General features: G+C 27.4%; 4 protein-coding genes across 7 annotated transcripts; 2 read left to right on the plus strand and 2 right to left on the minus strand.

Annotated features, from left to right (window-relative positions):
• The first annotated feature begins 1,372 nt into the window (after window positions 1-1,372).
• On the plus strand, window positions 1,373-9,322 carry LOC123270204 (clathrin interactor 1). 3 transcript variants are annotated; one of them, XM_044736150.1, is made up of 8 exons: window positions 1,373-1,557; window positions 1,812-1,911; window positions 4,605-4,684; window positions 4,794-4,915; window positions 6,201-7,203; window positions 7,797-7,916; window positions 8,801-9,022; window positions 9,100-9,322. In XM_044736150.1, the coding sequence occupies exons 2-8, from the start codon at window positions 1,871-1,873 to the stop codon at window positions 9,165-9,167; spliced, it is 1,656 nt and encodes a 551-aa protein (XP_044592085.1). In that variant the 5' UTR covers window positions 1,373-1,557; window positions 1,812-1,870; the 3' UTR covers window positions 9,168-9,322. The 3 variants fall into 3 exon arrangements, with proteins under 3 accessions (XP_044592085.1, XP_044592087.1, XP_044592086.1); XM_044736152.1 differs by having other exon boundaries at window positions 7,800-7,916; XM_044736151.1 differs by having other exon boundaries at window positions 1,373-1,525.
• A 1,303-nt stretch (window positions 9,323-10,625) lies between these two features.
• On the minus strand, window positions 10,626-13,915 carry LOC123270205 (nucleolar protein 56). The gene is made up of 2 exons (XM_044736153.1): window positions 13,760-13,915; window positions 10,626-12,340 (listed from the first exon to the last, which is right to left on the minus strand). The coding sequence occupies exons 1-2, from the start codon at window positions 13,760-13,762 to the stop codon at window positions 10,862-10,864; spliced, it is 1,482 nt and encodes a 493-aa protein (XP_044592088.1). The 5' UTR covers window positions 13,763-13,915; the 3' UTR covers window positions 10,626-10,861.
• Window positions 13,916-13,929: 14 nt separating this feature from the next.
• LOC123270206 (eukaryotic translation initiation factor 3 subunit M) lies at window positions 13,930-19,488 on the minus strand. Of its 2 annotated transcripts, none has more exons than XM_044736155.1 (6): window positions 19,303-19,488; window positions 18,972-19,151; window positions 17,136-17,230; window positions 16,563-17,050; window positions 15,200-15,343; window positions 13,930-14,018 (listed from the first exon to the last, which is right to left on the minus strand). In XM_044736155.1, exons 1-6 carry the CDS (start codon window positions 19,345-19,347, stop codon window positions 13,951-13,953), a joined length of 1,020 nt encoding a protein of 339 aa, XP_044592090.1. In that variant the 5' UTR covers window positions 19,348-19,488; the 3' UTR covers window positions 13,930-13,950. The 2 variants fall into 2 exon arrangements, with proteins under 2 accessions (XP_044592090.1, XP_044592089.1); XM_044736154.1 differs by lacking the exon at window positions 13,930-14,018 and adding an exon at window positions 14,655-14,957 and having other exon boundaries at window positions 19,303-19,487.
• Window positions 19,489-20,441: 953 nt separating this feature from the next.
• On the plus strand, window positions 20,442-22,367 carry LOC123270821. Its single transcript, XM_044736969.1, has 3 exons — window positions 20,442-20,498; window positions 20,577-21,051; window positions 21,115-22,367. The coding sequence occupies exons 1-3, from the start codon at window positions 20,442-20,444 to the stop codon at window positions 22,365-22,367; spliced, it is 1,785 nt and encodes a 594-aa protein (XP_044592904.1).
• Window positions 22,368-22,410: the final 43 nt, after the last annotated feature.

Consider the following 22,410-nt stretch of genomic DNA (forward strand, 5'->3'; position numbering starts at 1 on the left):
ATATAAAAAATTTTTCAAAAATTTGAGGTTACTGTCACTAATTTTTGAATTTTAGTCAATTATTGTCATTATTATTATTTTAAAAGATTATTTTTAGTGAGTTTTAATAAAAATTTAAAGACAACATTGTTACAAAAGAGTAAAATTATAAAAAAATATTTTTATAAAAAATATTATTGTAATTATGAAATTAGAAAGTTTACTAATACTTCAATACTTCCATATTTACATTTTTTCATTTTACACTGTTCACTTGTATGTAAATTGAATATAAGTATGTGCAGTGACATCTACGGTAAAAAATGTAATTTAAATTTTTCGCGGTTCTTGTTTTTAGTTCTAGATTGCAGCGCTGGAGGTAAATAATTTTTAGCGGGAAAATTTGAATTTTTAGCGGGAAAATTTGAATTTTTTAATTTAATTTAAAAATTTAAATTACAATAATTTTATTAAATTATTATATTTTTCATTATTTAATTAAATTTTATCTTTAAGAATAAAAAATTTCAATTTTATAAAAATTTTCTATAAAATTATTTGAAATTCAATGAAAATATATAAAATAATATGATTAACAATTTTTACAGGTTTTAATAACAATTTTATGAAATGTAATTCCTGATTATTAAATACTATTAATTTTCGTTTTTTTTTTTTAAATATATTTTATAATCTATTATAAAATTTTGTGCATTTTAATAAAATTTTATATTTTTTTATAAATTAATGTGAAATTTCACAATAATCTATATTAGATAAATTTAAGAATAAAAATTCAATGCTTATAATTAATTTCATAAAATTCAAGTCTTAATATAACATTAAATAAAATTTATTCAAAAAATTTTATTTTACGAATTCTTTCACATTTCTACAAAATTTTATTGAATATATAAAATATCATCCTTAAAATTTAGAACTTAATAACAATTTTACAAACTATTATGTAATTTTGTCTTTTTTTTTTATAAAATAATATAAAATTTTATAATAATTTATGTTAGATAAATTTTATAATAAGAATTCCTCCTAGTCTTATAATTAATTTAATAAAATTCGAGTCTTGGTGTATCAATAAATAATATTTATTTCAAAAATTTCTATTTTACAAACTCATAAATTTTTATAAAATTTTATTAAGGTTATAAAATGTCATCCTAAAATTTAAGATCTTAATAATAATTTTATATAGTAAAAAATTCAACAGAATTTTTTTCTAAAAACCGTATGAAAAATTTTTTTTTCTTGATTTTACCATCAGTCCATCAAATCTAATGTATTCAACATTAAATTCTAAAAATTAGTTCCTAAAGCCCCCCACAGATGTCACCACAGCTCTCTTCTTCTCCAATATCACAACATGTATATGTCATAAGCTACATACCCAAAGATAAGGATAAAAAAGTGAAAAGTAAAGGACAAGATACACGAGTAAAATAATCAGCTGAAAATGGTCACACTGTAATTTCACATTACAACACAGATCTCACACACGAAACACATATTTAAAACCCAATTATCATCAGTTAGTTAATATTATCTAACAAATAAGTTCAAGTGCGTGCTAATAACGTTTTTTTTCTTACATTAATTACCTTCTTCACCCCGCTAATTCATTTTTTCACCCACAATATTGTTGATATTTTCCCCCCACTCCATTTTGTTTATCAGTCAATTAATAACTCCACTAATTGTTTATCAATTTTTTTTCCCATTAATAATTAATTCCACATTAATCTCGCTTATTAGCTTGCATCTAATGTGGTGAGTTATGACAGAAAGTTTTATTAATCGAATGTTTGTCCGTCCAGGTAATTGGGGATTACGCTAGTTATCATAATTGATAAGAAGTTAATAAAAAAACGCAGCTATGATGAATATGTGGAAAGTTCGAGAACTAATGGATAAAGCGTGAGTATTAATCTTTGAATTAATTTCTTAATTGATTAATTTTGCTTTATTTCAAGGTCTTTTAGTTCACTGATTTTAAAAACTTGTTTGTCCTTGAGAAACTAGTAATTTTTTTACAATTAATTTCCGCAGGTGGGGCTCTTTAATTTTCAGCCGCGTAAATAAATTATTTACGCTAGTAAATTAATCAAATCTTTGATTAATGATTAATAGTAAGCGGCCATTTTCTTGATAATATTATTGAATCTTTTCCTTGGATTTAAATCAATTTTTCATTGTTTAAGTCTGACAATTTTTTCCACCTTCCTTCTTTAAATAAGTTAACTTCCTTGGATTTAAATCTTTGAGAAAATTATCGAGCTGTTTGACACTTGAGCAGTAGATTAACTTTAAGAATAATAATTTGTTGACCCGCCAAAGACTTTTCTTGAGCGAACAATGTTACTTAGTTGACTCTCGGTTATCAGAGTCTCCAGCCCAACAAAGTTTCGCCCCGGATTCCCTGTCGGGTCAACAACAGACACCGATAAAACTAATTCGGGAATTGGTTAGAGCTTCGACAGCTCTAAGGACAGTGCTCAACACTTTTAATCATAAATATCTGAGTTAAAGTCCCACCAAAAGGACACCAACGATTTTGTTTTCAATAAATCTTTCAACAGCTCGACAAATTTATTTCTTCCAGGCTCAATAAACCTTTTTTCGATACTTAACAAGACAACTGTCTTAAAGAGCAACAAATATATTTATCGGGTTTTTTTGAGGAACATGTTAAACGCCCGAGAACAAAACATTCTCAAGCTCCACCAACACTTTTTTAAACCTTCAAACAATTATTGTTGTTGGTTCGATCATTTTTTCTATCGAGTATCTTTATTTTTTCTCGGCTCAGTAGCCAACTGTCCAAGGCTACCAAAATATTCGTCGGCTCGAGAAAAACATTCACCCGACAAACTTTTTCTCCGCTCAATTTATTTTTTTCCGACTTAATGTCTGCTATTAAATTTATCATTTGTTCGGTACTGTTATTCTAGATCTTTATTATTGTTAAAACTAATGTAAATTCCTTTTGACATTTTAAATTTGTTGGTAAGGTAAAGTACCCAGTAGTTGAACAGATTTCAAAGTAAAACATATTTGACTCTACTTTTAATATATAAAGATGTAATTATTAGTTCAAATTAGTGATTTTCATGAAAATGTAAACAATTTTAAATTGATTGAAGCGCAAAATAACAAAGATAATTGGTTATTTATATTTTGACAACGTTTTTAAAAAAGACTATGAAAGGAGTAGTAGTTGAACAATCAATTCTGACAAGCCGCAGTAGTTGAACACTCCGGGAGCAGTAGTTGAACTAATAAAATATATGGCAATAGGCGCACCAAAAATTTTCAACGTTTTATTGAAATATCAAAAGAAATATAAAATATTATTGAATAATATTAAAAATAATACTGTGAATATTTAATATGTTCATTTAAAAATGATAAATATTTTTATTTAATTTTTTAATTACATTTTTTATGAATGACAAAGCAAATTTTCAATCATAAATCAAAAAAACTCCATTCAAAACGTTCAATAATTTTTAATTACACTAATTTTTAGTCATAAAACTTATTTAAATTGCAGTAATTAATACAAATCACAATTCTGATCACTAGTCTATAAACCTATTAGAGGTTATAGTGCTGCTAAATTTATACGGCCTCAGCCTGTTCAAGTTCTGGGTACCACTTTAAAAATTTGGAGGTATAGTTGAACGCTAAAATTTAATATAAAAATTATAGTTTATGTCTTTGCAAAAAATATATGTTATTCAGAAAAGACTGTTTCATTAGATGGTACAATTTTTTTTACTTAAAATGATGATATACCGTTTTTTTGACTGATTGTTCGGTTTACGATTTAGTACCTTTTTCATGAAAAAAATAGCATCTATCGACGATTCTCGACATGTCAACTTTCAAGTTAATAAAAATATAATTGTTTTGATTTATAATTGAAAAAAACTTACAGAAATCAATTACTGTATCATTTAATAATTATAATATGCGCATATTACTCATAATAAATTTACGGATTTTGTATTATAACAATTCGAAAAGTCTGTTCAACTACTGGTCCCATTTTTACAAGTGTTCAAGTACTGGGTACGTTACCTTACAATTGAAAAAAATAAGTCAGATTTACAAAATACATTTTTTGCAATATTTAATTCAATTTTATAAGCTTAAAATTCAATACCTAAAAAAAAACCAATCCTCGCAACAAAGAAAATTCTTAAAAAAAAACCTTTAGACTTATCTTCCTCTTCAATTATCGGATGCAAATCTTTCCCGTTCCGATTTTCCATTCTAAATTTCTTAATTCTATAAAATTACCTCCTAATTATTGTTGCAAAAAATAAGTAAGATTTAAAAATACATTTTTTGTAATATTTAATTCAATTTTATTGGATTAAAAAAATCATTCTTCCCTCAAGAAATTTCATTATTTTTCCATAAAACAGAATTTTATCAAAATTCCGACCCTGAATTTAATTACCGTCCAACTCCAGGAGCGTTGTTATGATTATGACCTGCATAATTACGAAACTTTCTACAAGTTTAATCAATTTTCTCTTACACCGGCAAACTAAATATTTCTTCAATTAATAATTCATAATTGAATTTGTCATTGTTTTCAGGACAAATGTCGTGATGAATTACACCGACACAGAGGCTAAGGTACGGGAAGCTACCAATGACGATGCTTGGGGCCCTACAGGTTTGTACAACCTTATTATATATGATTAACACCTGTTTATTGTATTGATTTATTGGTAAATATTGTATGTTGTCGCAGATGATAAAAGTTTTGTTCATTTTTAAAACAGGTGCTATGATGCAAGAACTTGCCCAGGCGACATTTACGTACGAACAGTTTCCTGAAGTTATGTCGATGCTTTGGAAACGTATGTTGCAAGAAAATAAACGTAATTGGAGACGTACGTACAAGGTAATTGATATGCTCGAAAATAAGTAAACTATTTTTAATTTTTTTTTTTTAGTAAGTAAATAATTTACAGTAAATATATGTTAAAGTTATCATTTTTATTTCTTTAACTGGTCGGAAAATTTTTGTAAATCCCGAAAGATTTGATTAAAATTTTTTAAAAAATTTATATAATTATATATGACAGTAAGAAGTTAATATATAATTATATATTGTCTCTTCTATGATTTTACACTGCATTAATTTAGATTAATTTAAATTAAGTCAAAAGTTATATAAATTTATTTGATATAGAAATTATGTAAAAATATATTTTTATATATGTAAAATTATACGTTTCAAAGTCATAGAGAATTTAATATGAAACTAGATATAAAGCCATATAATTATATACGACTATAAAAAATTATATTTTATAAAAAATTATAGATGTAGAATTTTATATAAAACTAGCAACCTTGCAGTCACTATGTGACTGCCGTGACTTGTGAACTATAGATAAATAAAATGTTGCTTTATTAAATAATGACCTTTGTTAAATTGCACGGTATTATCTTAAATATTGATGTTTTTAAAGATATAAGCTCATCCCGATGTTACACTCATCAAGAGCTTTCATTTGAGTACCCACATGCACTTTTTATATATTTTTCATACATACATATATATAATATATATAAATATATAAAAAATTGATGTGGGTACTCAAATGAAAGGTCTCGATGAGTGTAATGTCGGAGTGAGCTTATATCTTTAAAAATGTCAATAGTTAACAAGATACAAGGTCATTTATTAATTACCCACAATTTTAAAGATATAAGCTCATCTTGATGTTACACTCATCAAGAGCTTTCATTTGAGTACCTACACGGAAAGAACAAAATGACACTGGATATCATCCCAGATTATACTGAGTTAAAGAATATTTCAGATAGTAGCTAGTATAATCCAGATTACAATGAGTATAATCCAGATATCACGTAGTATAATCTGGATTTTTCTAGCTACTATCTGAAATTTTTTTTCACCACAGATATCACTGAGTATAATCTGGGATAATATCCAGTGTCATCTTGTTCTTTCTGTGTACATGCATTTTTGATATATTTTTCATATATACATATTTATAATACATATAAATATATAAAATATATGAAAAATTGATGTGGGTACTCAAATGAAAGGTCTTGATGAGTGTAAGGTCAGGATGAGCTTATATCTTTAAAAATGTCAATAGTTCACGAGATACAAGGTCATTATCTAGAATAAAATTTTTTTCTATTTCTAGAGTCTTTTGCTTCTTAATTACTTAGTACGCAACGGATCAGAACGCGTAGTAACGTCCTCTCGTGAGCACATCTACGACCTTCGGTCCTTAGAAAACTACACATTTGTCGACGAAATCGGCAAAGACCAGGGAATAAATGTGCGACACAAAGTCCGTGAATTAATAGAGTTCATCCAGGACGACGACAAGTTAAGGGACGAGCGCAAAAAAGCCAAAAAAAATAAGGATAAATATGTCGGAATGTCTAGCGAAGCAATGGGAATGAGCTTCCCGACCGGCGATCGCTGGTCCGACAATCCAAAATGGCAGACGAATACCAAGACCGACAATTCTGTGTCGGCTTACAACGATTGGGGCGACACACGGCGGAACTTCGACGACACGAACAATTCCGACGACGGAGAGCGCGAAGATTCTGATAATGATAATGTCAATTCAAGGTCGCCGAAGAAGACTATAGAGAGTAGTAATAAAGATATCCGCGAATCTTTGGACACTTTGGATAAAATAAGAAAATTCACTGCCACTGCGTCGGTTCCTGCGACGAATTCGCCCAATCGCTCGCGGCCATTAAAAAAAGTTGATTTAGGCGCCGCTGCTAATTACGGGCGTGATTCTAATTTTGATAATAACGACAAAGATAAAGATAAGTTTAAGGAAAAGGATAAAGATATTATTAATGTTGATATTAAATTAAGTAGCGAAAAAAGTAAAAATATATTTAATGATATTTTTGATTCTCAAAATAATGGCGGTGATTATGATGATGATTTTAATCCTAGAGAGAATTCTGAGACTGGGAAAAATTTGAATTTTGATTTTAATAGAGCTTTTGATAAAAATGGTAAGGTGGAAGATAATAAAAAAGAAAATGGCGCGGATGAATTTGCCGATTTTACTTCGGCGTTTAGTTCGGCTGTTACGATAGACAATTGGGCCGCGGGACCAAAGGATGATGATTTGTTTGGGAACAATGGTACGAGAAATAGCAATAATAATACGGGTAACTATTTTTTTTTTATTTTTAACGATTAATCATATCAAGTTTTATCAAAATTTATTTTTATGTAAAAATTGAGGTTTAAAAATTGGAAAATTTATTTTTATATAAAAATTGAGGTTCAAAAATTGGAAAATCTATTTTTATGTAAAAATTGAGGTTCAAAAATTGGAAAATTTTTATTTTTATTGTATATGTAAGCTTTTAAAAATTTTTGAACAATTCAATTTAAAAAAAAAAAAAAACCATTTTGAATGAGTTAAATGATTAGAAAAAATTTATTTTTAATAATTATGTATAAATATAAATTTTGCATTAAGGTAATATTTCCAAATTCGTTTTTCTGATCAAGGAATAGATATTTAAAGATGAAAATTTTTAGAATTGTTTTTTTTTATTGAAAAAATTTTTATAAAAAAAATTTCATTTGTAAAAAAACCTTTAAAAACTGTAAGTGAAATTTTTGAAAAAATATTTTTTCGTTCTAATTTAATTATTAAAAAAAAAAAATCAAAAAATTTAGTATTATTATCTAGAGCGCTTTAAATTTGAAATTAGTAAAAGTTAGTAATTTTTTATTTTATTTTTGATTTTAGGAATGACTGCAGATTTGTTATCGGATTTTGATGGGTTTAATACATTTAATAGTTCACAACAAAATGTTGATATTTTTAATAATTCTACCAATCTTGACAACAGTGCCAATTTTATGTCATGTAAGTATCTATAATAATAATAATAATTATTATTATTATTATTATTATTATTAGCAACCTTACAGTCACAATATGACTTTTGTTACTTTAGAAAAGTTAGAAAATAAAATTTTGCTTCATCAGATAATAACTTTCAATAAATTGCACTGTAATTTCTCAACTATTGACATTTTCAAAGATATAAGCTCATTCCGATGTTACGCTCATCAAGAGCTTTCATTTGAGTACCCACTTGCATTTTTGATATATTTTATATATTTATATATATAAATATATGAAATATATAAAAAATTGATGTGGGTACTTAAATGAAAGGTCTCGATGAGTGTAATGTTGTAATAAGTTTATAACTTTAAAAATATCAAAAGTTCACAAGATATCTGTTAAATTGCACTGTAATTTCTTAACTATTGACATTTTTAAAGATACAAGTTCATCTTGATGTTACACTAATCAAGAGCTTTCATTTGAGTACCCACATGCATTTTTGATATATATATATATATATATATATATATATATATATATATATATATATATATATATATATATATATATATATAAAATATATGAAAAATTGATGTGGGTACTCAAATGAAAGGTCTTGATGAATGTAACATCGGGATGAGCTTATATCTTGAAAAATGTCAATAGTTTACAAGATAAAGTCATTTCTTAATTACGTATCTAGAATTAGAGCATTTTCAAATTCAGCCTAAATACTTAACATAATAAATTAACGATTTTATCATATGACTGTCATGGAGTCAAAATTTTTCTCATTCTCTTAATAATCAAATTTAATCATTCTCTTATTAATTAAATTAAAAATCTATTAATATAGATTATTATTAATTAAACCATAAAATTATTACATTAATCAGGTACCAATGATTCTGGATTTTTATCACCAATACCAATAAACAATAGAACGAATGAATCGATAACATCGCAATCGTCAACGATAACACCTCAAATTGGCTCGACGTGGGCCGGAGCTGGTCTTAAAATCGATTTAGATAATTTAATGGGCAGTAAAAATAAACAAACTGGTCCAGCACCGACTATGAATCAATTAGCATCTACAAGTCCCCAACATCAACCTCGTAAGTGATAAAATTTTATTAATCTAATAACAATTCAATTTATTTAATTAATTTTATTTTTTTTTATTTTTTTACAGAACCGAATTCAAGAATGCAGCCGTTAGGAACCCAACAAAATCCAAATACTTTTCCATCGTTTCTTTGAGTATAATTTTTCATTATTTTTGATGAAATATTTTTTTTTTTAACTTTTATTAAGTAAATAAGTATTAAGTTTTGCAGCTAAAATGTCTGATGGCATTAAAAAAAATTTATAAAAGTTTTTTTTTTTTTTATAAAGAATAATAATTAACTAATAATTACGAGAAATAATAATAAAAAGACAATACCTGTAAGCTTCCGAAAAAATTAACTATAATTTTTTTTCACGTGAAATTAGTATTTTTATTTGCGACAAAATGGCCGATATTTAATTTTTCTATTTTAATTCAATTAAAATGTCTAGAAAATTGTTAAATCATGGACCATACCTTTCTACTTGTCACTTACTTCACTTCCATGTAGTTTTTTTCATCAAGTTCCACTTTGGAACATTTTTAACCATTTGTGCGCATGCGCAGACCTAAATTTTTAATTTATTGCTTTTTATGGTTAAATATTGAATAAAAATATCTGCTAAAATGATTTTTATGATCAACAACCTTCATAGAATCATAAATTACAATATATACCCTCGGTTCCGCTGTGGAACATTTGGAACAGCTTTTGCGCATGCGCAGACCTGAAAAACTAATCTAAGCGCAATTTACGTTGTTTTTTTTTTTTTTAATAATTATAGTGCAAATGTAAATACTAATTTTACGGAGAATTTTAAATATTTAAACTAAAATTTAGCCAAAAAAAAAAGTTTTTTATTTTTTTAATTAATATTTGAGGTTAGATAAAATTTATTTTGGTGTGGGTAATTTGTGTGATTCGGGGTTTATAAATTTAATTTTGAGTTTCAAGACTTCTAACCTCAAAAAATTGGCTTAGCACAAAAATGATCATTCCAGTAATAAGAAAAATTGCAATAAAAATTTATAAAATCATTCCAAAAAATATAAATAATTGTAAATTAATTAGCAACCATGTAAAATAGACTAAGAAAAAAACATCACTTGTTAACAAAAAAAGAAAAAAAAAACTACAAAAAAAAACATATCTGTATATTTCATACGTCAATTAATTTGTTAATTGTCTTAAAATTTCAAAGCAATAAAAACTAAGTTAATAAAATAAAACTAAGTTTACACGGAAAGAACAAGATGACACTGGATATCATTCTAGATTATACTCAGTGATATCTGTGGTGAATAAAAATTTTCAGATAGTATTTAAAACAATATTTGAATTTCCTAATATTTAAAATACATAATACATAATACGCAGGCATTAGAAAAAAAATCCCGGAGATATCACTGGGTATAATCCAAGATTATACTGGGTATAATCCAAGATTATACTGGGTAAAATCAAAGATTATACTAGCTACTATCTGAAATTTTTTTTCACTTAATATAATCTGGGGTGATATCCAGTATCATCTTGTTATTTCCATGTATCAGTTGAGTAAAACAAAAAAGTTAACCATAATTAAACTTGTTAATTAATTTAAGCAGGATTATGTTATTAAATTCTTTATTGTACCACCTTAAAATGTACATACATAATAATTAATGCATTTAATAATGGATAATTATAGTTGTACATTGATATTAAAAATATTAAGCAATTATAAGTCCTTACGACTAAAAAAAAAAAAAAAACAATTACTTTTGTTTATAGTTAATGGTTACAAATGTTAACTTTATATATTTTAATTAAACACTCATTTGGTGCTGGTAAAAGATTTATTATTTACTCCGCCTCACTCTTCTTCTTCTTTTTTTTCTTCTTCTCGCCATTTTCTTTCCCAACGCCATTTTCCTCTCCATTGACCTCCTCTTCCACAATTCCCGCCTCTTCAGTTTTCCTCTTCTTATTCTTCTTTTTCTTCTTCTTCTCTCCTTCCACTTCTCCATTTCCATTAACCTCCGCTTCAATAGCAAGGGCCGCTTCAGCCAAAGCTTCCTTCATAACCTCAATGTTCTTCTTAGGAACATCACCGGTTTCATAGAACTTAAGCCTATCCTCAACTTGCTGTCTAAGTTTCTCGCCAAAAATGCAAGATGGCACGTCAGTAAAGCAATCAATTCTAGAAGCGATACTACATTTGTTCGCAAGGTATCTAGAGATTCTCCCTTTATTTTTAGCGCCAGCTCGTCCAATAAAGGTCGAGTGGAAGAGTAATCCGTATTTAGGAGTATTGCCTTTAGTTTTAAGTGCTCTGAACAGCGCTTTTTCCGCACCTAAGATCTGAACAGTAGAAGCTGGGTACTTGGCAAGATTAGTCAGCGATCCGGCATGCGCAATAAGCCTAGCGCCTACTTGGTCGCCAATAAGCGTCGCAAGATTTGGCGCCACACCGGCCATTTTGCTGCGCAAGTACTCCGCAAGCTGTTTTCGGTAATTAGCAAGGGCAATTACACGACCAGCAAACATTTCAATGTTTATCAAGTCTACTGGAGAGATGTCCATACCCATGGAAGATTTGGAAGCGTCAAGAATCGCTTGAGCCTTAGCACTGTCCATTACAATTTCTTCAAGATCCGCCATTTTGTCGGCATTTAGATCTTTGCGGTTTTTAATAAATTGCGCTACTCGCGCGTAAGTGTAATGTTCGGGGACGATTTTAACCAATTCGGGGAAGTGGTAAGAGTACCACTCGCGGATACGCATGCTAAAAGTATTAACGTCCTTGTCCAATTGGTCCAAAAGAGCGATACTCTGGATTATCATGTTGTCCACACGGTTGACATTGAACTTAACCTTGGCTCGGGAGTAAGAGTGACCTAGACCTAATTGCGCCACTGCGGTGCTTTGGGGAGTTAATCCTTTGACCATACGCGCGAAATGGAAACGGATTCCACGGAGAATCTCCGGGATGGCGCCAGTGTGGTCGCATTTTAGGGATAGAGCTTCCGAGATGGAAGCGCTTAGTTTTGGGTCCGCGGTTCCTAAGGTTATGTTTGAAGCTACTTTAGGGGGCAATGCAATGTCGAGGAATAACTTTAGGTCCTCTGGGAGCAGTCCTTCAGAGATGGCGTTGATTGACTCCAACGCGGTGATGGCGGATTTGAAAGGCGTGAAACTTACCAACTTGACGATCGCGTTGAAACGGGACAGGTCGGTTACGGAGGCTTCTACTTGCGGGAGTAGCATTCCTACTTCTTCGAACTCGGAGACTGAGAACAACGCATAACCCGCTGCGTGCTCGTACAGGACGTACAGGCGACCCTGGAACAATTTTTATTGTTATGATATATTTTCATGATATATTTTCATGATATATTTTCATATTTTTTATCTAAATTATAAGAGGGGATAAAATATAGAATTTTGAAAAGAATTTTAATTGATTTTTCATCTTGAAAAAAAAATTTTTTGCAGTTAAATAAGCAAGCTTAGAAATTTTTTTAAGAAAAAAAAATTTTATAAAGTTGTTTTTTTTTAAATACATTGAAAAAAAAAAAATTTTTCAAATTTTTATAAAAAAAATTTTTTTCAAATTATTTTAATAAAATTTGTAATCTTTATAAAGAAAATTTTTAATATTGAAAAAGTGATAGTGAAATATTGTTAGATCAATATAATATAACAATTTTATTGTTTTTTTTTAATAAAAATTCTGTAGAAATTTTTTTTTATAAAAAAAAAAACAAATTAGTTAGGAAACATAAAAAAAATTTTTAACTAAGGCTTCAGTTTATAAAAAATGAAAATTTTTAATTAAATAAAAAATAAAACTTTGTTTTAAAGTGACAGTGAAATATTGTTTGATAAATACAATATATCAATTGTATTGATATTTTTAGTAAAAATTCTGTTAGAATTTTTTTTTTTGATAAAAAAAAAATTAATTGAAAATTATGAGAAAATTAAAAGAAAATTTCTAAACAAGGCTTCTGTTTGCAAAAAATTCAAATTTTTAATTAAAAAAAAAAATAAAATATTAAAAATTTTTTAATATTAAAAAGTGATAGTGAAATATTGTTTGATAAATATAAGATGACAATTTTATTGTTTTATTTATAAAAACTCCATTGGAATTTTTTTTGATAAAAAAAAAAATTAGTTGAGAAATTAAATAAGAAATGTGTAAAAATTTCTAATCAAGATTTTATTTTATAAAAAATATAAATATAAATTTTTAATTAAAAAATTTTTTCATTTTTTGTTTAAAATAATTTTTAATTTCAATTCATAAAAAAATAATTTTTGAATATATTTTGACAAATAATTTAAAAAAAAAAAAAATTATTGAGTGTTTTGAACGATTTTAAAAAACACGTGTTGATTTTAAAAAATATTTTTTATTGTACTATTTTGTTAGAAAGACCAAAAATTGATTTTGAATTAATTTTTTCACTTTTAAAATCTAAAAAATTTTATAAATATTTTTTTAATAATGCGCAGTTAAAAAAATATAAATATTTAAGTAAAAATATAAAAGATTTGTTTGCAAAAAAAAATTTAATTAATGTTTTGTTTTGATAAAAAATGAAATTAAAAATTTTTAAAATAAAAAAAAAAATTAGTTGAAAAATTATGAATAAAATTAATATTATTTACAATTGTTAATAAATAGCAAATAATAAATTAACAAAAATATTTATGAAAAAAAAAGAATAATTTGAGGTTAGAAAATAAACTTACCATGATTGTTGTATTTCTACGTGGAATGAAACTAAATAATATATAATTATTTAATTCTTGAAAATATTTTTATTTATTAGAATATTACCAATTTATCACATTGGTAATTATTTATAATTATAAAAGATAATTTAAATATGTCGGCACATGAAGACATGTGCTCTCTAAACACTTTGTGAATTAACAAGCGTCTAACGCAATCCGGATGTCCGCCATTTTGACGCGTGCGCAGTAGTATTTTTTAAATTAGTTTTTAAAACTCCCGCTAGAAGCGCTTCGCGGGAATTTTCAAAAATTTTATTTAAAATTTTTAAGTGGTAAGTTAATTTAATTATTTTATAAAATTAATTACTATTTTAATAATTATAAATATATATTAAATTATTTTAAAAAAAAAATTCATTATTTATTTAAATAAAAAAAATTCATTTTTAAAAAAAATTAAAAATTTTTAAATTGTAATTTAAAAGAAATTTTTATCAATACTTAATAATTTTTTGGATTTTTTAAAAATTTAATATTTAAAAAAAACAGATTTGTTGAAAATTGCAAGAAAAAAAAATAATTTCAATTTTATTTTATTTAATAATAATTAATTTTTAAATAAAATAAAGAATTTTAAGTAATAAAAAATTAATGAAAATTTAGCAGATATTTAATAATTTTTCTAATAAATAATTTACTGCATAAAAAAAAATAAAAAAAATTGACATTTAGAAAATTTAATGAATTAAAAATGTAATGTTTTAAAAATAATTTTTCGGAAGAAATTTTTTTTGTTGAATAAAATTAAAAAATAATTTAAAATAAAATTTTCTTACAAAAAATTTTTATTGAAAAAAAAAAATTTTACACAATTCTGTTACAATTAATAATTATTTTATCAAACAGCTGGTAATCATTACAATTAATAATTATGTTATCAAATTTAAGCCCGTGTTTAATTTAATAAAAAAAAAAATAATATTAATAAATTAATGAGCAACGGCGGGCTGAGCTTTCGAAGCAAGTTCAATTTGCGCATTTGCGACAGACTTCATTCCTTCTTGCACGCTGGTCAAATTGGTCTTCCAGGCGGCTAATAAGTCCCGCAATTGCATCCATTGAGGTCGACCGAAGGTCCGGTGCATTGTGCTTGAAATTAGTACTTTGCGGTTCGCTTGGTCCATACGTGCGCGTACTAATTTTGTTTTTAAAACTGCAAAAATTGTTTTTAATTGAATTTAAAAAAATCTAAAATTTATAAAAATTACAATTTTTTCTTTTTCATTGTCGGATAATTCGATAACTTAATAAATTAAATCCATTATCAAGCCAGTATTAATTCTTTTAATATTCCCACTGCAAATTTTTTATTTTTTATTTAAGAAGAAAAAATAAAAAAAAATACTTTGCTTTGGGATTAATTATTAGAAAATAAAATTGAAGATTTTAAATTACCATCAATAATAAAACTTTCAACATCGGCTTCTTCGATTTGCAACTCGCTTTGAATTGTTTCAAAAGACATCTCCGGGTTTGTTTCAGCCAGCTGCATGAATGTCAATAGACGCATTTTTTTCATATTTTGCTCGTGGTTCAATCCTGAATAATAAAAAAAATTATTAGAATAATAAGAAAATATTTTTGTTTTATTAAATAATGACTTTTGTTAAATTGCACTGTACTTTATTAAATTCTGACATTTTTAAAGATATAAGCTCGTCCTGATGTTATACTTATCAAGAGCTTTCATTTGAGTACCCACATGCATTTTTGATATATTTTTCATATATACATATTTATAATATATATAAATATATAAAATATATAAAAAATTGTTGTGGGTACTCAAATGAAAGGTATCGATGAGTGTGACATCGGGATGAGCTCATATTTTTAAAAATGTCATTAGTTGACAAGATACAAGGTAATTTCTTAAATATTGTCATTTTTAACGATATAAGCTCATCCTGATGTTATACTTATCAAGAGCTTTCATTTGAGTACCCACATGCATTTTTGATATATTTTTCATGTATACAAATACATATATATAATATATATAAATATATAAAATATATGAAAAATTGATGGGGGTACTCAAATGAAAGGTCTCGGAGATTATAATGTCGTAATAAGCTTTTACCTTTAAAAATATCGATAGTTCACAAGATATTTGTTAAATTGCACTGTACTTTCGTAACTATTGAAATTTTTAAAGATATAAGCTCATCCCGATGTTACACTCATCGAGAGCTTTCATTTGAGTACCCACATGCATTTTTGATATATTTTTCATATATACATATTTATAATATATATATAAATATATAAAATAGATGAAAAATTGATGTGGGTAATCAAATGAAAGGTCTCGATGAGTGTAACATCAGAATGAGCTTATATCTTTAAAAATTTCAATATTTCACAAGATACAAGATAATTTCTTAATTATTGATATTTTTGAAGATGTAAGCTCATCCTGATGTTACACTCATCAAGAGCTATCATTTGAGTACCTACATGCATTTTTGATATATTTTTCATATATACATATTTATAATATATATAAATATATAAAATATATGAAAAATTGATGTGGGTACTCAAATGAAAGGTCTCGATGAGTATATCATCGAGATGAGCTTATATCTTAAAAAATGTCAATAGTTCACAAGATTCAAGGTCATTTCTTAATTAAGTATCTAGAGATAATATTTGAATGCAGCCTAAATACTTAGGGATTATCCTGGAGTCAACATTTTTTTCATTCTCTTAAAAATACAGATTATATAATGAAAAGTTTTGAGAAAATAATTACCAACGGTATGTTCAACAAAGTCCTTGTGATCCTTATAAAAATTCTGGTAAGCCGGCAACTTCTCTCTGACAAAGATATAAAGCAGATCATGGATAAGCTCTCCCTCCAAGAAGCGGACTGGCTTGAGAGCAAGCAGAGGGTCCAACAAAAAGGTGTTAGGATCGGCAAGAGCCGCTTGGATGCAATGCTGAGCGTCTTCTCGAGCCTCGCTGGCGTTCTCAGCCGTGTAAGTTCCCAGCAACTCTACCATCACCGCAGCAGCCTGGTCACCTTGCTTGCAGCTAAGGAGAATTTCGTGGAGGAGACGCAGGAGCTTTTGCATCTGCTCGTTGTTTGGCGGGAACGCCTTGAACTGGTCTTTAAGTTGCTCGACTCCGCTGTAGACCGCGTGCATTTGATTGACGTTACGAGCTACCTGGACCAAGTGATAGTACACGTGGTACCGCATTGGTGATTTTTTCTCCAGGGATTGGAAGAGAAGCCATAATCTGGAAATAATTCATTTTTTTTTAATATATATGATCATAATCATCATAAAAGGTAAAAAATTTTTTTTTTTTTATTTCAACTTACGCTTTCAGACAAACTAAACCAAGTTTCTGGCCTGGAGCTTTCTTTAACTTGTCACAGAAAACTAAGATTAAATTTTCAGCACGTTCAACTGGGATCTAGAAATTTTATTTAATTAAGAAATTACGTTGTATCCTGGGAACTATTGACATTTTTAAAGATATGAGCTCATCTTGACATTACACTTATTGAGACCTTTCATTTGAGTACCCACATCAATTTTTCATATATTTCATATATTTATGTACATTATAAATATGTATATATGAAAAATATATCAAAAATTGATGTGGGTACTCGAATTAAAGCTCTTGATGAGTGTAACATCAGGATAAGCTTATATTTAAAAAAATGTCAATAATTAAAAAATTACCTCGTACCTTGAAAACTATTGATATTTTTAAAGATATGAGCTCATCTTGACGTTACAATCATCGAGACCTTTTATTTAAGTACCCACATCAATTTTTCATATATTTCATATAGATATATGTATATTATAAATATGTTTATATGAAATATATATAAAAAAATGATGTGGGTACTTAAATGAAAGCTCTTAATGAGTGTAAAATCGGGATGAGCTTATATCTTAAAATATGTCAATAATTAAGAAATTACCTTGTATCTTGAGAACTATTGACATTTTTAAATATATAAGCTCATCTTGACATTACACTCATCGAGACCTTTCATTTGAGTACCCACATCAATTTTTCATATATTTCATATATTTATATATATTATAAATATGTATATATGAAAAATATATAAAGAATTGATGTGGGTACTCAAATTAAAGCTCTTGATGAGTGTAACATCAGGATGAGCTTATAATTTTAGAAATATCAATAATTAAGAAATTACCTTGTATCTTAAGAACTATTGACATTTTTAAAGATATAAGCTTATTTTCACATTACACTCGTCGAGACCTTTCATTCGAGTACCCACATTAATTTTTCATATATTTTATATATTTGCATATATTATAAATATGTGTGTATGAAAAATATATCAAAAATGCATGTGGGTACTCAAATGAAAGCTCTTGATGAGTGTAACATCGGGATGAGCTTATATCGTTAAAAATGTCAATATTTAAGAAATGACCTTGTATCTTATCAACTATTGGCATTTTTAAAGATATAAGCTCATTCCGATGTTACATTTCTCATGACCGTTCATTTGAGTACCCACATCAATTTTTCATATATTTTATATATATATATATATATATATATATATATATATATATATATATATATATATATATATATATATATATATATATATATATATATATATATATATATATATATATATGCTATATATAGCATATATATATATATATATATATATATATATATATATATATATATATATATATATATATATTAAAAATATGTAAAAAAATTGATGTGGGTACTTAAATGAAAGCTCTTGATGAGTGTAACATCGGGATGAGCTTATATCTTCAAAAATGTCAATGGTTAAGATAGTACAGTGCAATTTAACAAAAGTGAAAGTGATAATAATAATAATTATTGCTTAACATTTCATTATCATCATTGAAAAATAGGGTAAAAAATTTTTTTCATACTCTTAAATGTCAAAAATAATGTATTAAAAAAAAACGAATAATTAAATTCTATTATTTTGTTATAAAAAATTCTTAAAAAAAAAAAAACGTAATAAATCTGTTTATTTTTAATACTTCTTATCGAAAAAATTATAACAAATTTTTTTATTAAAATATTAAAAAAATTGAAATTAATTAAATATTAAAAAAAAATAATAATATTATCAATAATAATAATAATAATAATAAATACTCACGTGAATTAATATGGATACAATATCATTAAGCGTATTCTCAATATCAACTTCATTAGACTCCTTGAAACAAATGTCACAGACTCCAATAATCTTATGGAGATCATCCTCAATTCCACGTGGTGATTTTTCCTCGCTAATTTCAGCCCCAAGACTCTTGAAATAAACCCTCAGCTCTTGCGCCTAAAAAATTTTAAAAATTAATTATACATTCAAAATAACTTCAATAATAACAACATAGTAAAATTTATTAAAATTGTAAGAGAAAATTTTTAGTAAGCTGTCGTAGAGGTTATAATTGTTTTTAATATAAATAAAGTAAGTAATTAATTACCTGATCCTCGGGTGGAAGATCCATAAAAACAGCTGGGACAGTCATTGTAATTTTTGTTTAAATATTTTTGACAGAATAGATATTGCAACCCGGTGAAACAAATTCGGTATTTTATATATATTTTAGTAATTTATTGATGGGTATTGGTTGAGACACGTAATGACTGCCATTTTTTTTACAGGAGGGGAAAGTAAACGCTAGAGAAGCTACAGATTGCTTTGAGGTCGCTAGGTGATATTTTTTGGCGGTAAGTTTACAGATGCGCATGCGCGGGAATTTAAATTTTATGGCGCGAAAATTTTAAATTTCAAATTTAAAAATTAAAAATAATAATATAAATAATTAATTTTTTAATAATAGTAGACACAGAAATTAATTAATAATAATTTAATTAAAGAAAAAAATTAATTATTATTATTATTTTATTAGTATTATAATTTTATTAAACTAATTTAAAATTGTTGAAATTAATCCTTTTTTTTTTAGTTCGAAATTATCACGAATTTTTGTAAGTAGCGCTAAGAATTTATAGACAAACTTTTATTTTATTTATACATATAAGCAAGAACAAAAATGACAGACCTAAAAAAAATAGTATTATTTTGTGAATTTTAATACAATTATCAAGATAAAAAAATTGTTTTTAAAAGTTGATAGAAAAATGAACTTGATTGAAAATTTAAACTTTTATTTATTTTTCGGGAGTTTACAATGATAAAATTCTAAGTTTTATTCAGTATTAAACCGTGCGGTAGCTGAAATATATGAGCAGTACATGGTTTTGCACTGAGATGCACCGAGATAACGCTGGAAAAAAGCGAATAATGGATTTTTATTTAAACTATTGATTTCAAAAGCTTGCCACAACAAATATTGCCATGGAAACTTTGTATTATTTTCACAATTTTTTCTGCATTACACGTCACTAGAAAATTGTCCTTTGAAGCAAGCAGACGTCCAGATTTTTCGAGAAAAATTTCGCATTTCATCAATTCAACTTAATTTAAACAATTTTTGCCTATAAATTACAAAAGTATTCATTAATTTATATAAAAAATAATTCAATATTACAAAAATCGAAAATGAAGCAAGGAATTATCTTTTTCTGTTTGGTAATTGCGAGAGTCAGCGGGAATAAAATGATAATTAACGATCGCCAGCAAGAAAATTCTTTAGGACGTTTGAAGCGCGACGCGGTAAGTCTTATTGTTTATGTTATTAAAAAAAAATGACTTTAATTTTGAATAAAAATTCAACGAAACGATTGTTTACAGAGGGAATTAGTTGAAATGTGTTTCACGAACAATTCAAATCCAGTAATGATCTCCGAGGACTTGCTCGACAATAATTGGAACCCTGGTCAAAATTCGCTAATTGTAATCGACCGCAAATTCAACAAAAAGATCACAGGTTTTCTCCCCGCGTATCCGACATATGTCCTTCCATTTAAGTCAATCGATAATCTAAAACCGGCTGTCGACAATCTCCAACGATCAAAGTTTTGGAACATAGGATCGCCGTTTCTGATGGTCGGAACCGGGTCGCGTTGCTCCAGCACCAAGAAATTACTAGAGTTCATGTGGAACCGAGATTTGCTCTTTGTTTATTACTTGTGCGAGAATAAAAATTCGTCGGTAATCTACACGCTGAATCCTTATGCAAGCTACGCTCCAGCGCCGTGGAAGCTGATTGAAAAATTTGGCGACAGTGACAAGAAACTAACTCTCTTCAGGCTCGAATATATAAAAGGTACTTTAAATATTGAATATTTCAGTAGTGTTCTAAAAATTATAACTCGTTTCTTGTATTCAGACCCACAGATTTGCAAAAGCATCACCTTTGACAAGACAGATCATCTAGAGAATGCAGAAATAAAGTTTGTTCATTTCGAGAAAACTACATCTTTCCTGATAAGTGACAAAAAAAAATTAGCCAAAGCCGTTGTGGAAAGTGAATTGAAAGAAGATTTTGTTAATTTGGCTAAGATATCAGTCTTAATCAATGCCACGCCAATATTAGAAATTATTCCTAGTTCTGTACCGCGGCGGAGTGATATCCAAGAATTCGTCGACAGCAGAGGTGATATTAATAACGGTTACGGGTTTATCGATGCCACTGACTATGAGTACGTAGATGTCATTGCGGAGTATAACGATGAAAATATAGTTTCAATCGTGACCAAAAAGACTGTTTCTCTAACAGGAATCAGCGAAAAAACCAACAATGTACAGTTTCTAATAGAAACAAGCTTGCTGTTGGTCATGTTTACAATAGTGATGGTGATCATCAAGAGGAATGACGTAGGTTTGGCTGTGATGGAAATGGTGAGGTTAGTTACTGGCATGGCGCTTGAAACTCCACTAAATCGTCTTGCGATAAAGTTTATATTCTTTTTTGGTTTCCTGTTTGCATTTATGATAGTTCCTGATTTTCTGGGCAACACAATAGCCATGTTAATGAGGCCTCCGAAGCGAAACGTCGATAAGCTGAGGGATCTCTATGAGAACAAGTTCCATGTGTACTATTTAGACATATTAGAGACTGATATTATGAATGAACAACTGTGGGTCACTGATGAAGATAGAAAATATCTTCATCCAGTTTTATATACAGACATCCAAAAATATGTTCTCAAAGTAAGAGAAAATTCGACAATAGCTTGCATTCATTTTACAGACTACTTACTCACTGAGTCAGGTAAAGATAATAATTTGTACATTTCAACGAAGGCCGTCTTCAAGAAGCAATTAGTTTCTTGGGCCAGGAAGAATTGGCCCTTGATAAGTAAGTTCAATAAAATGGTTCTAAAAACTTCGCAACGAGGATTGGGACATGCAATTTTCAAGAAAAAAAGGTGTATCGCTAAATTAGAGGAGAAAAGCGTAAAAAAAGCAAGGATTAAGGAGAGGGAAATGTATGACTACTTTGATTTTGATGAATTGATTTTTAATTATTATTCCTTTGGGTTACTTATTGCGCTCGGGATAGTGACTTTCGGGATTGAGATAATACTTTCAAGATATTTAAGAAATTACAGACAGTTTCAAATTCAAGCGCGTCACTAGTCAGTTTGTTTGTGTGTTGAACTTTGTCAATTATTGTTAAGTG

The sequence above is a fragment of the Cotesia glomerata genome, linkage group LG8, assembly GCF_020080835.1.
Source record: "Cotesia glomerata isolate CgM1 linkage group LG8, MPM_Cglom_v2.3, whole genome shotgun sequence".
Lineage (NCBI taxonomy): Eukaryota > Metazoa > Arthropoda > Insecta > Hymenoptera > Braconidae > Cotesia > Cotesia glomerata.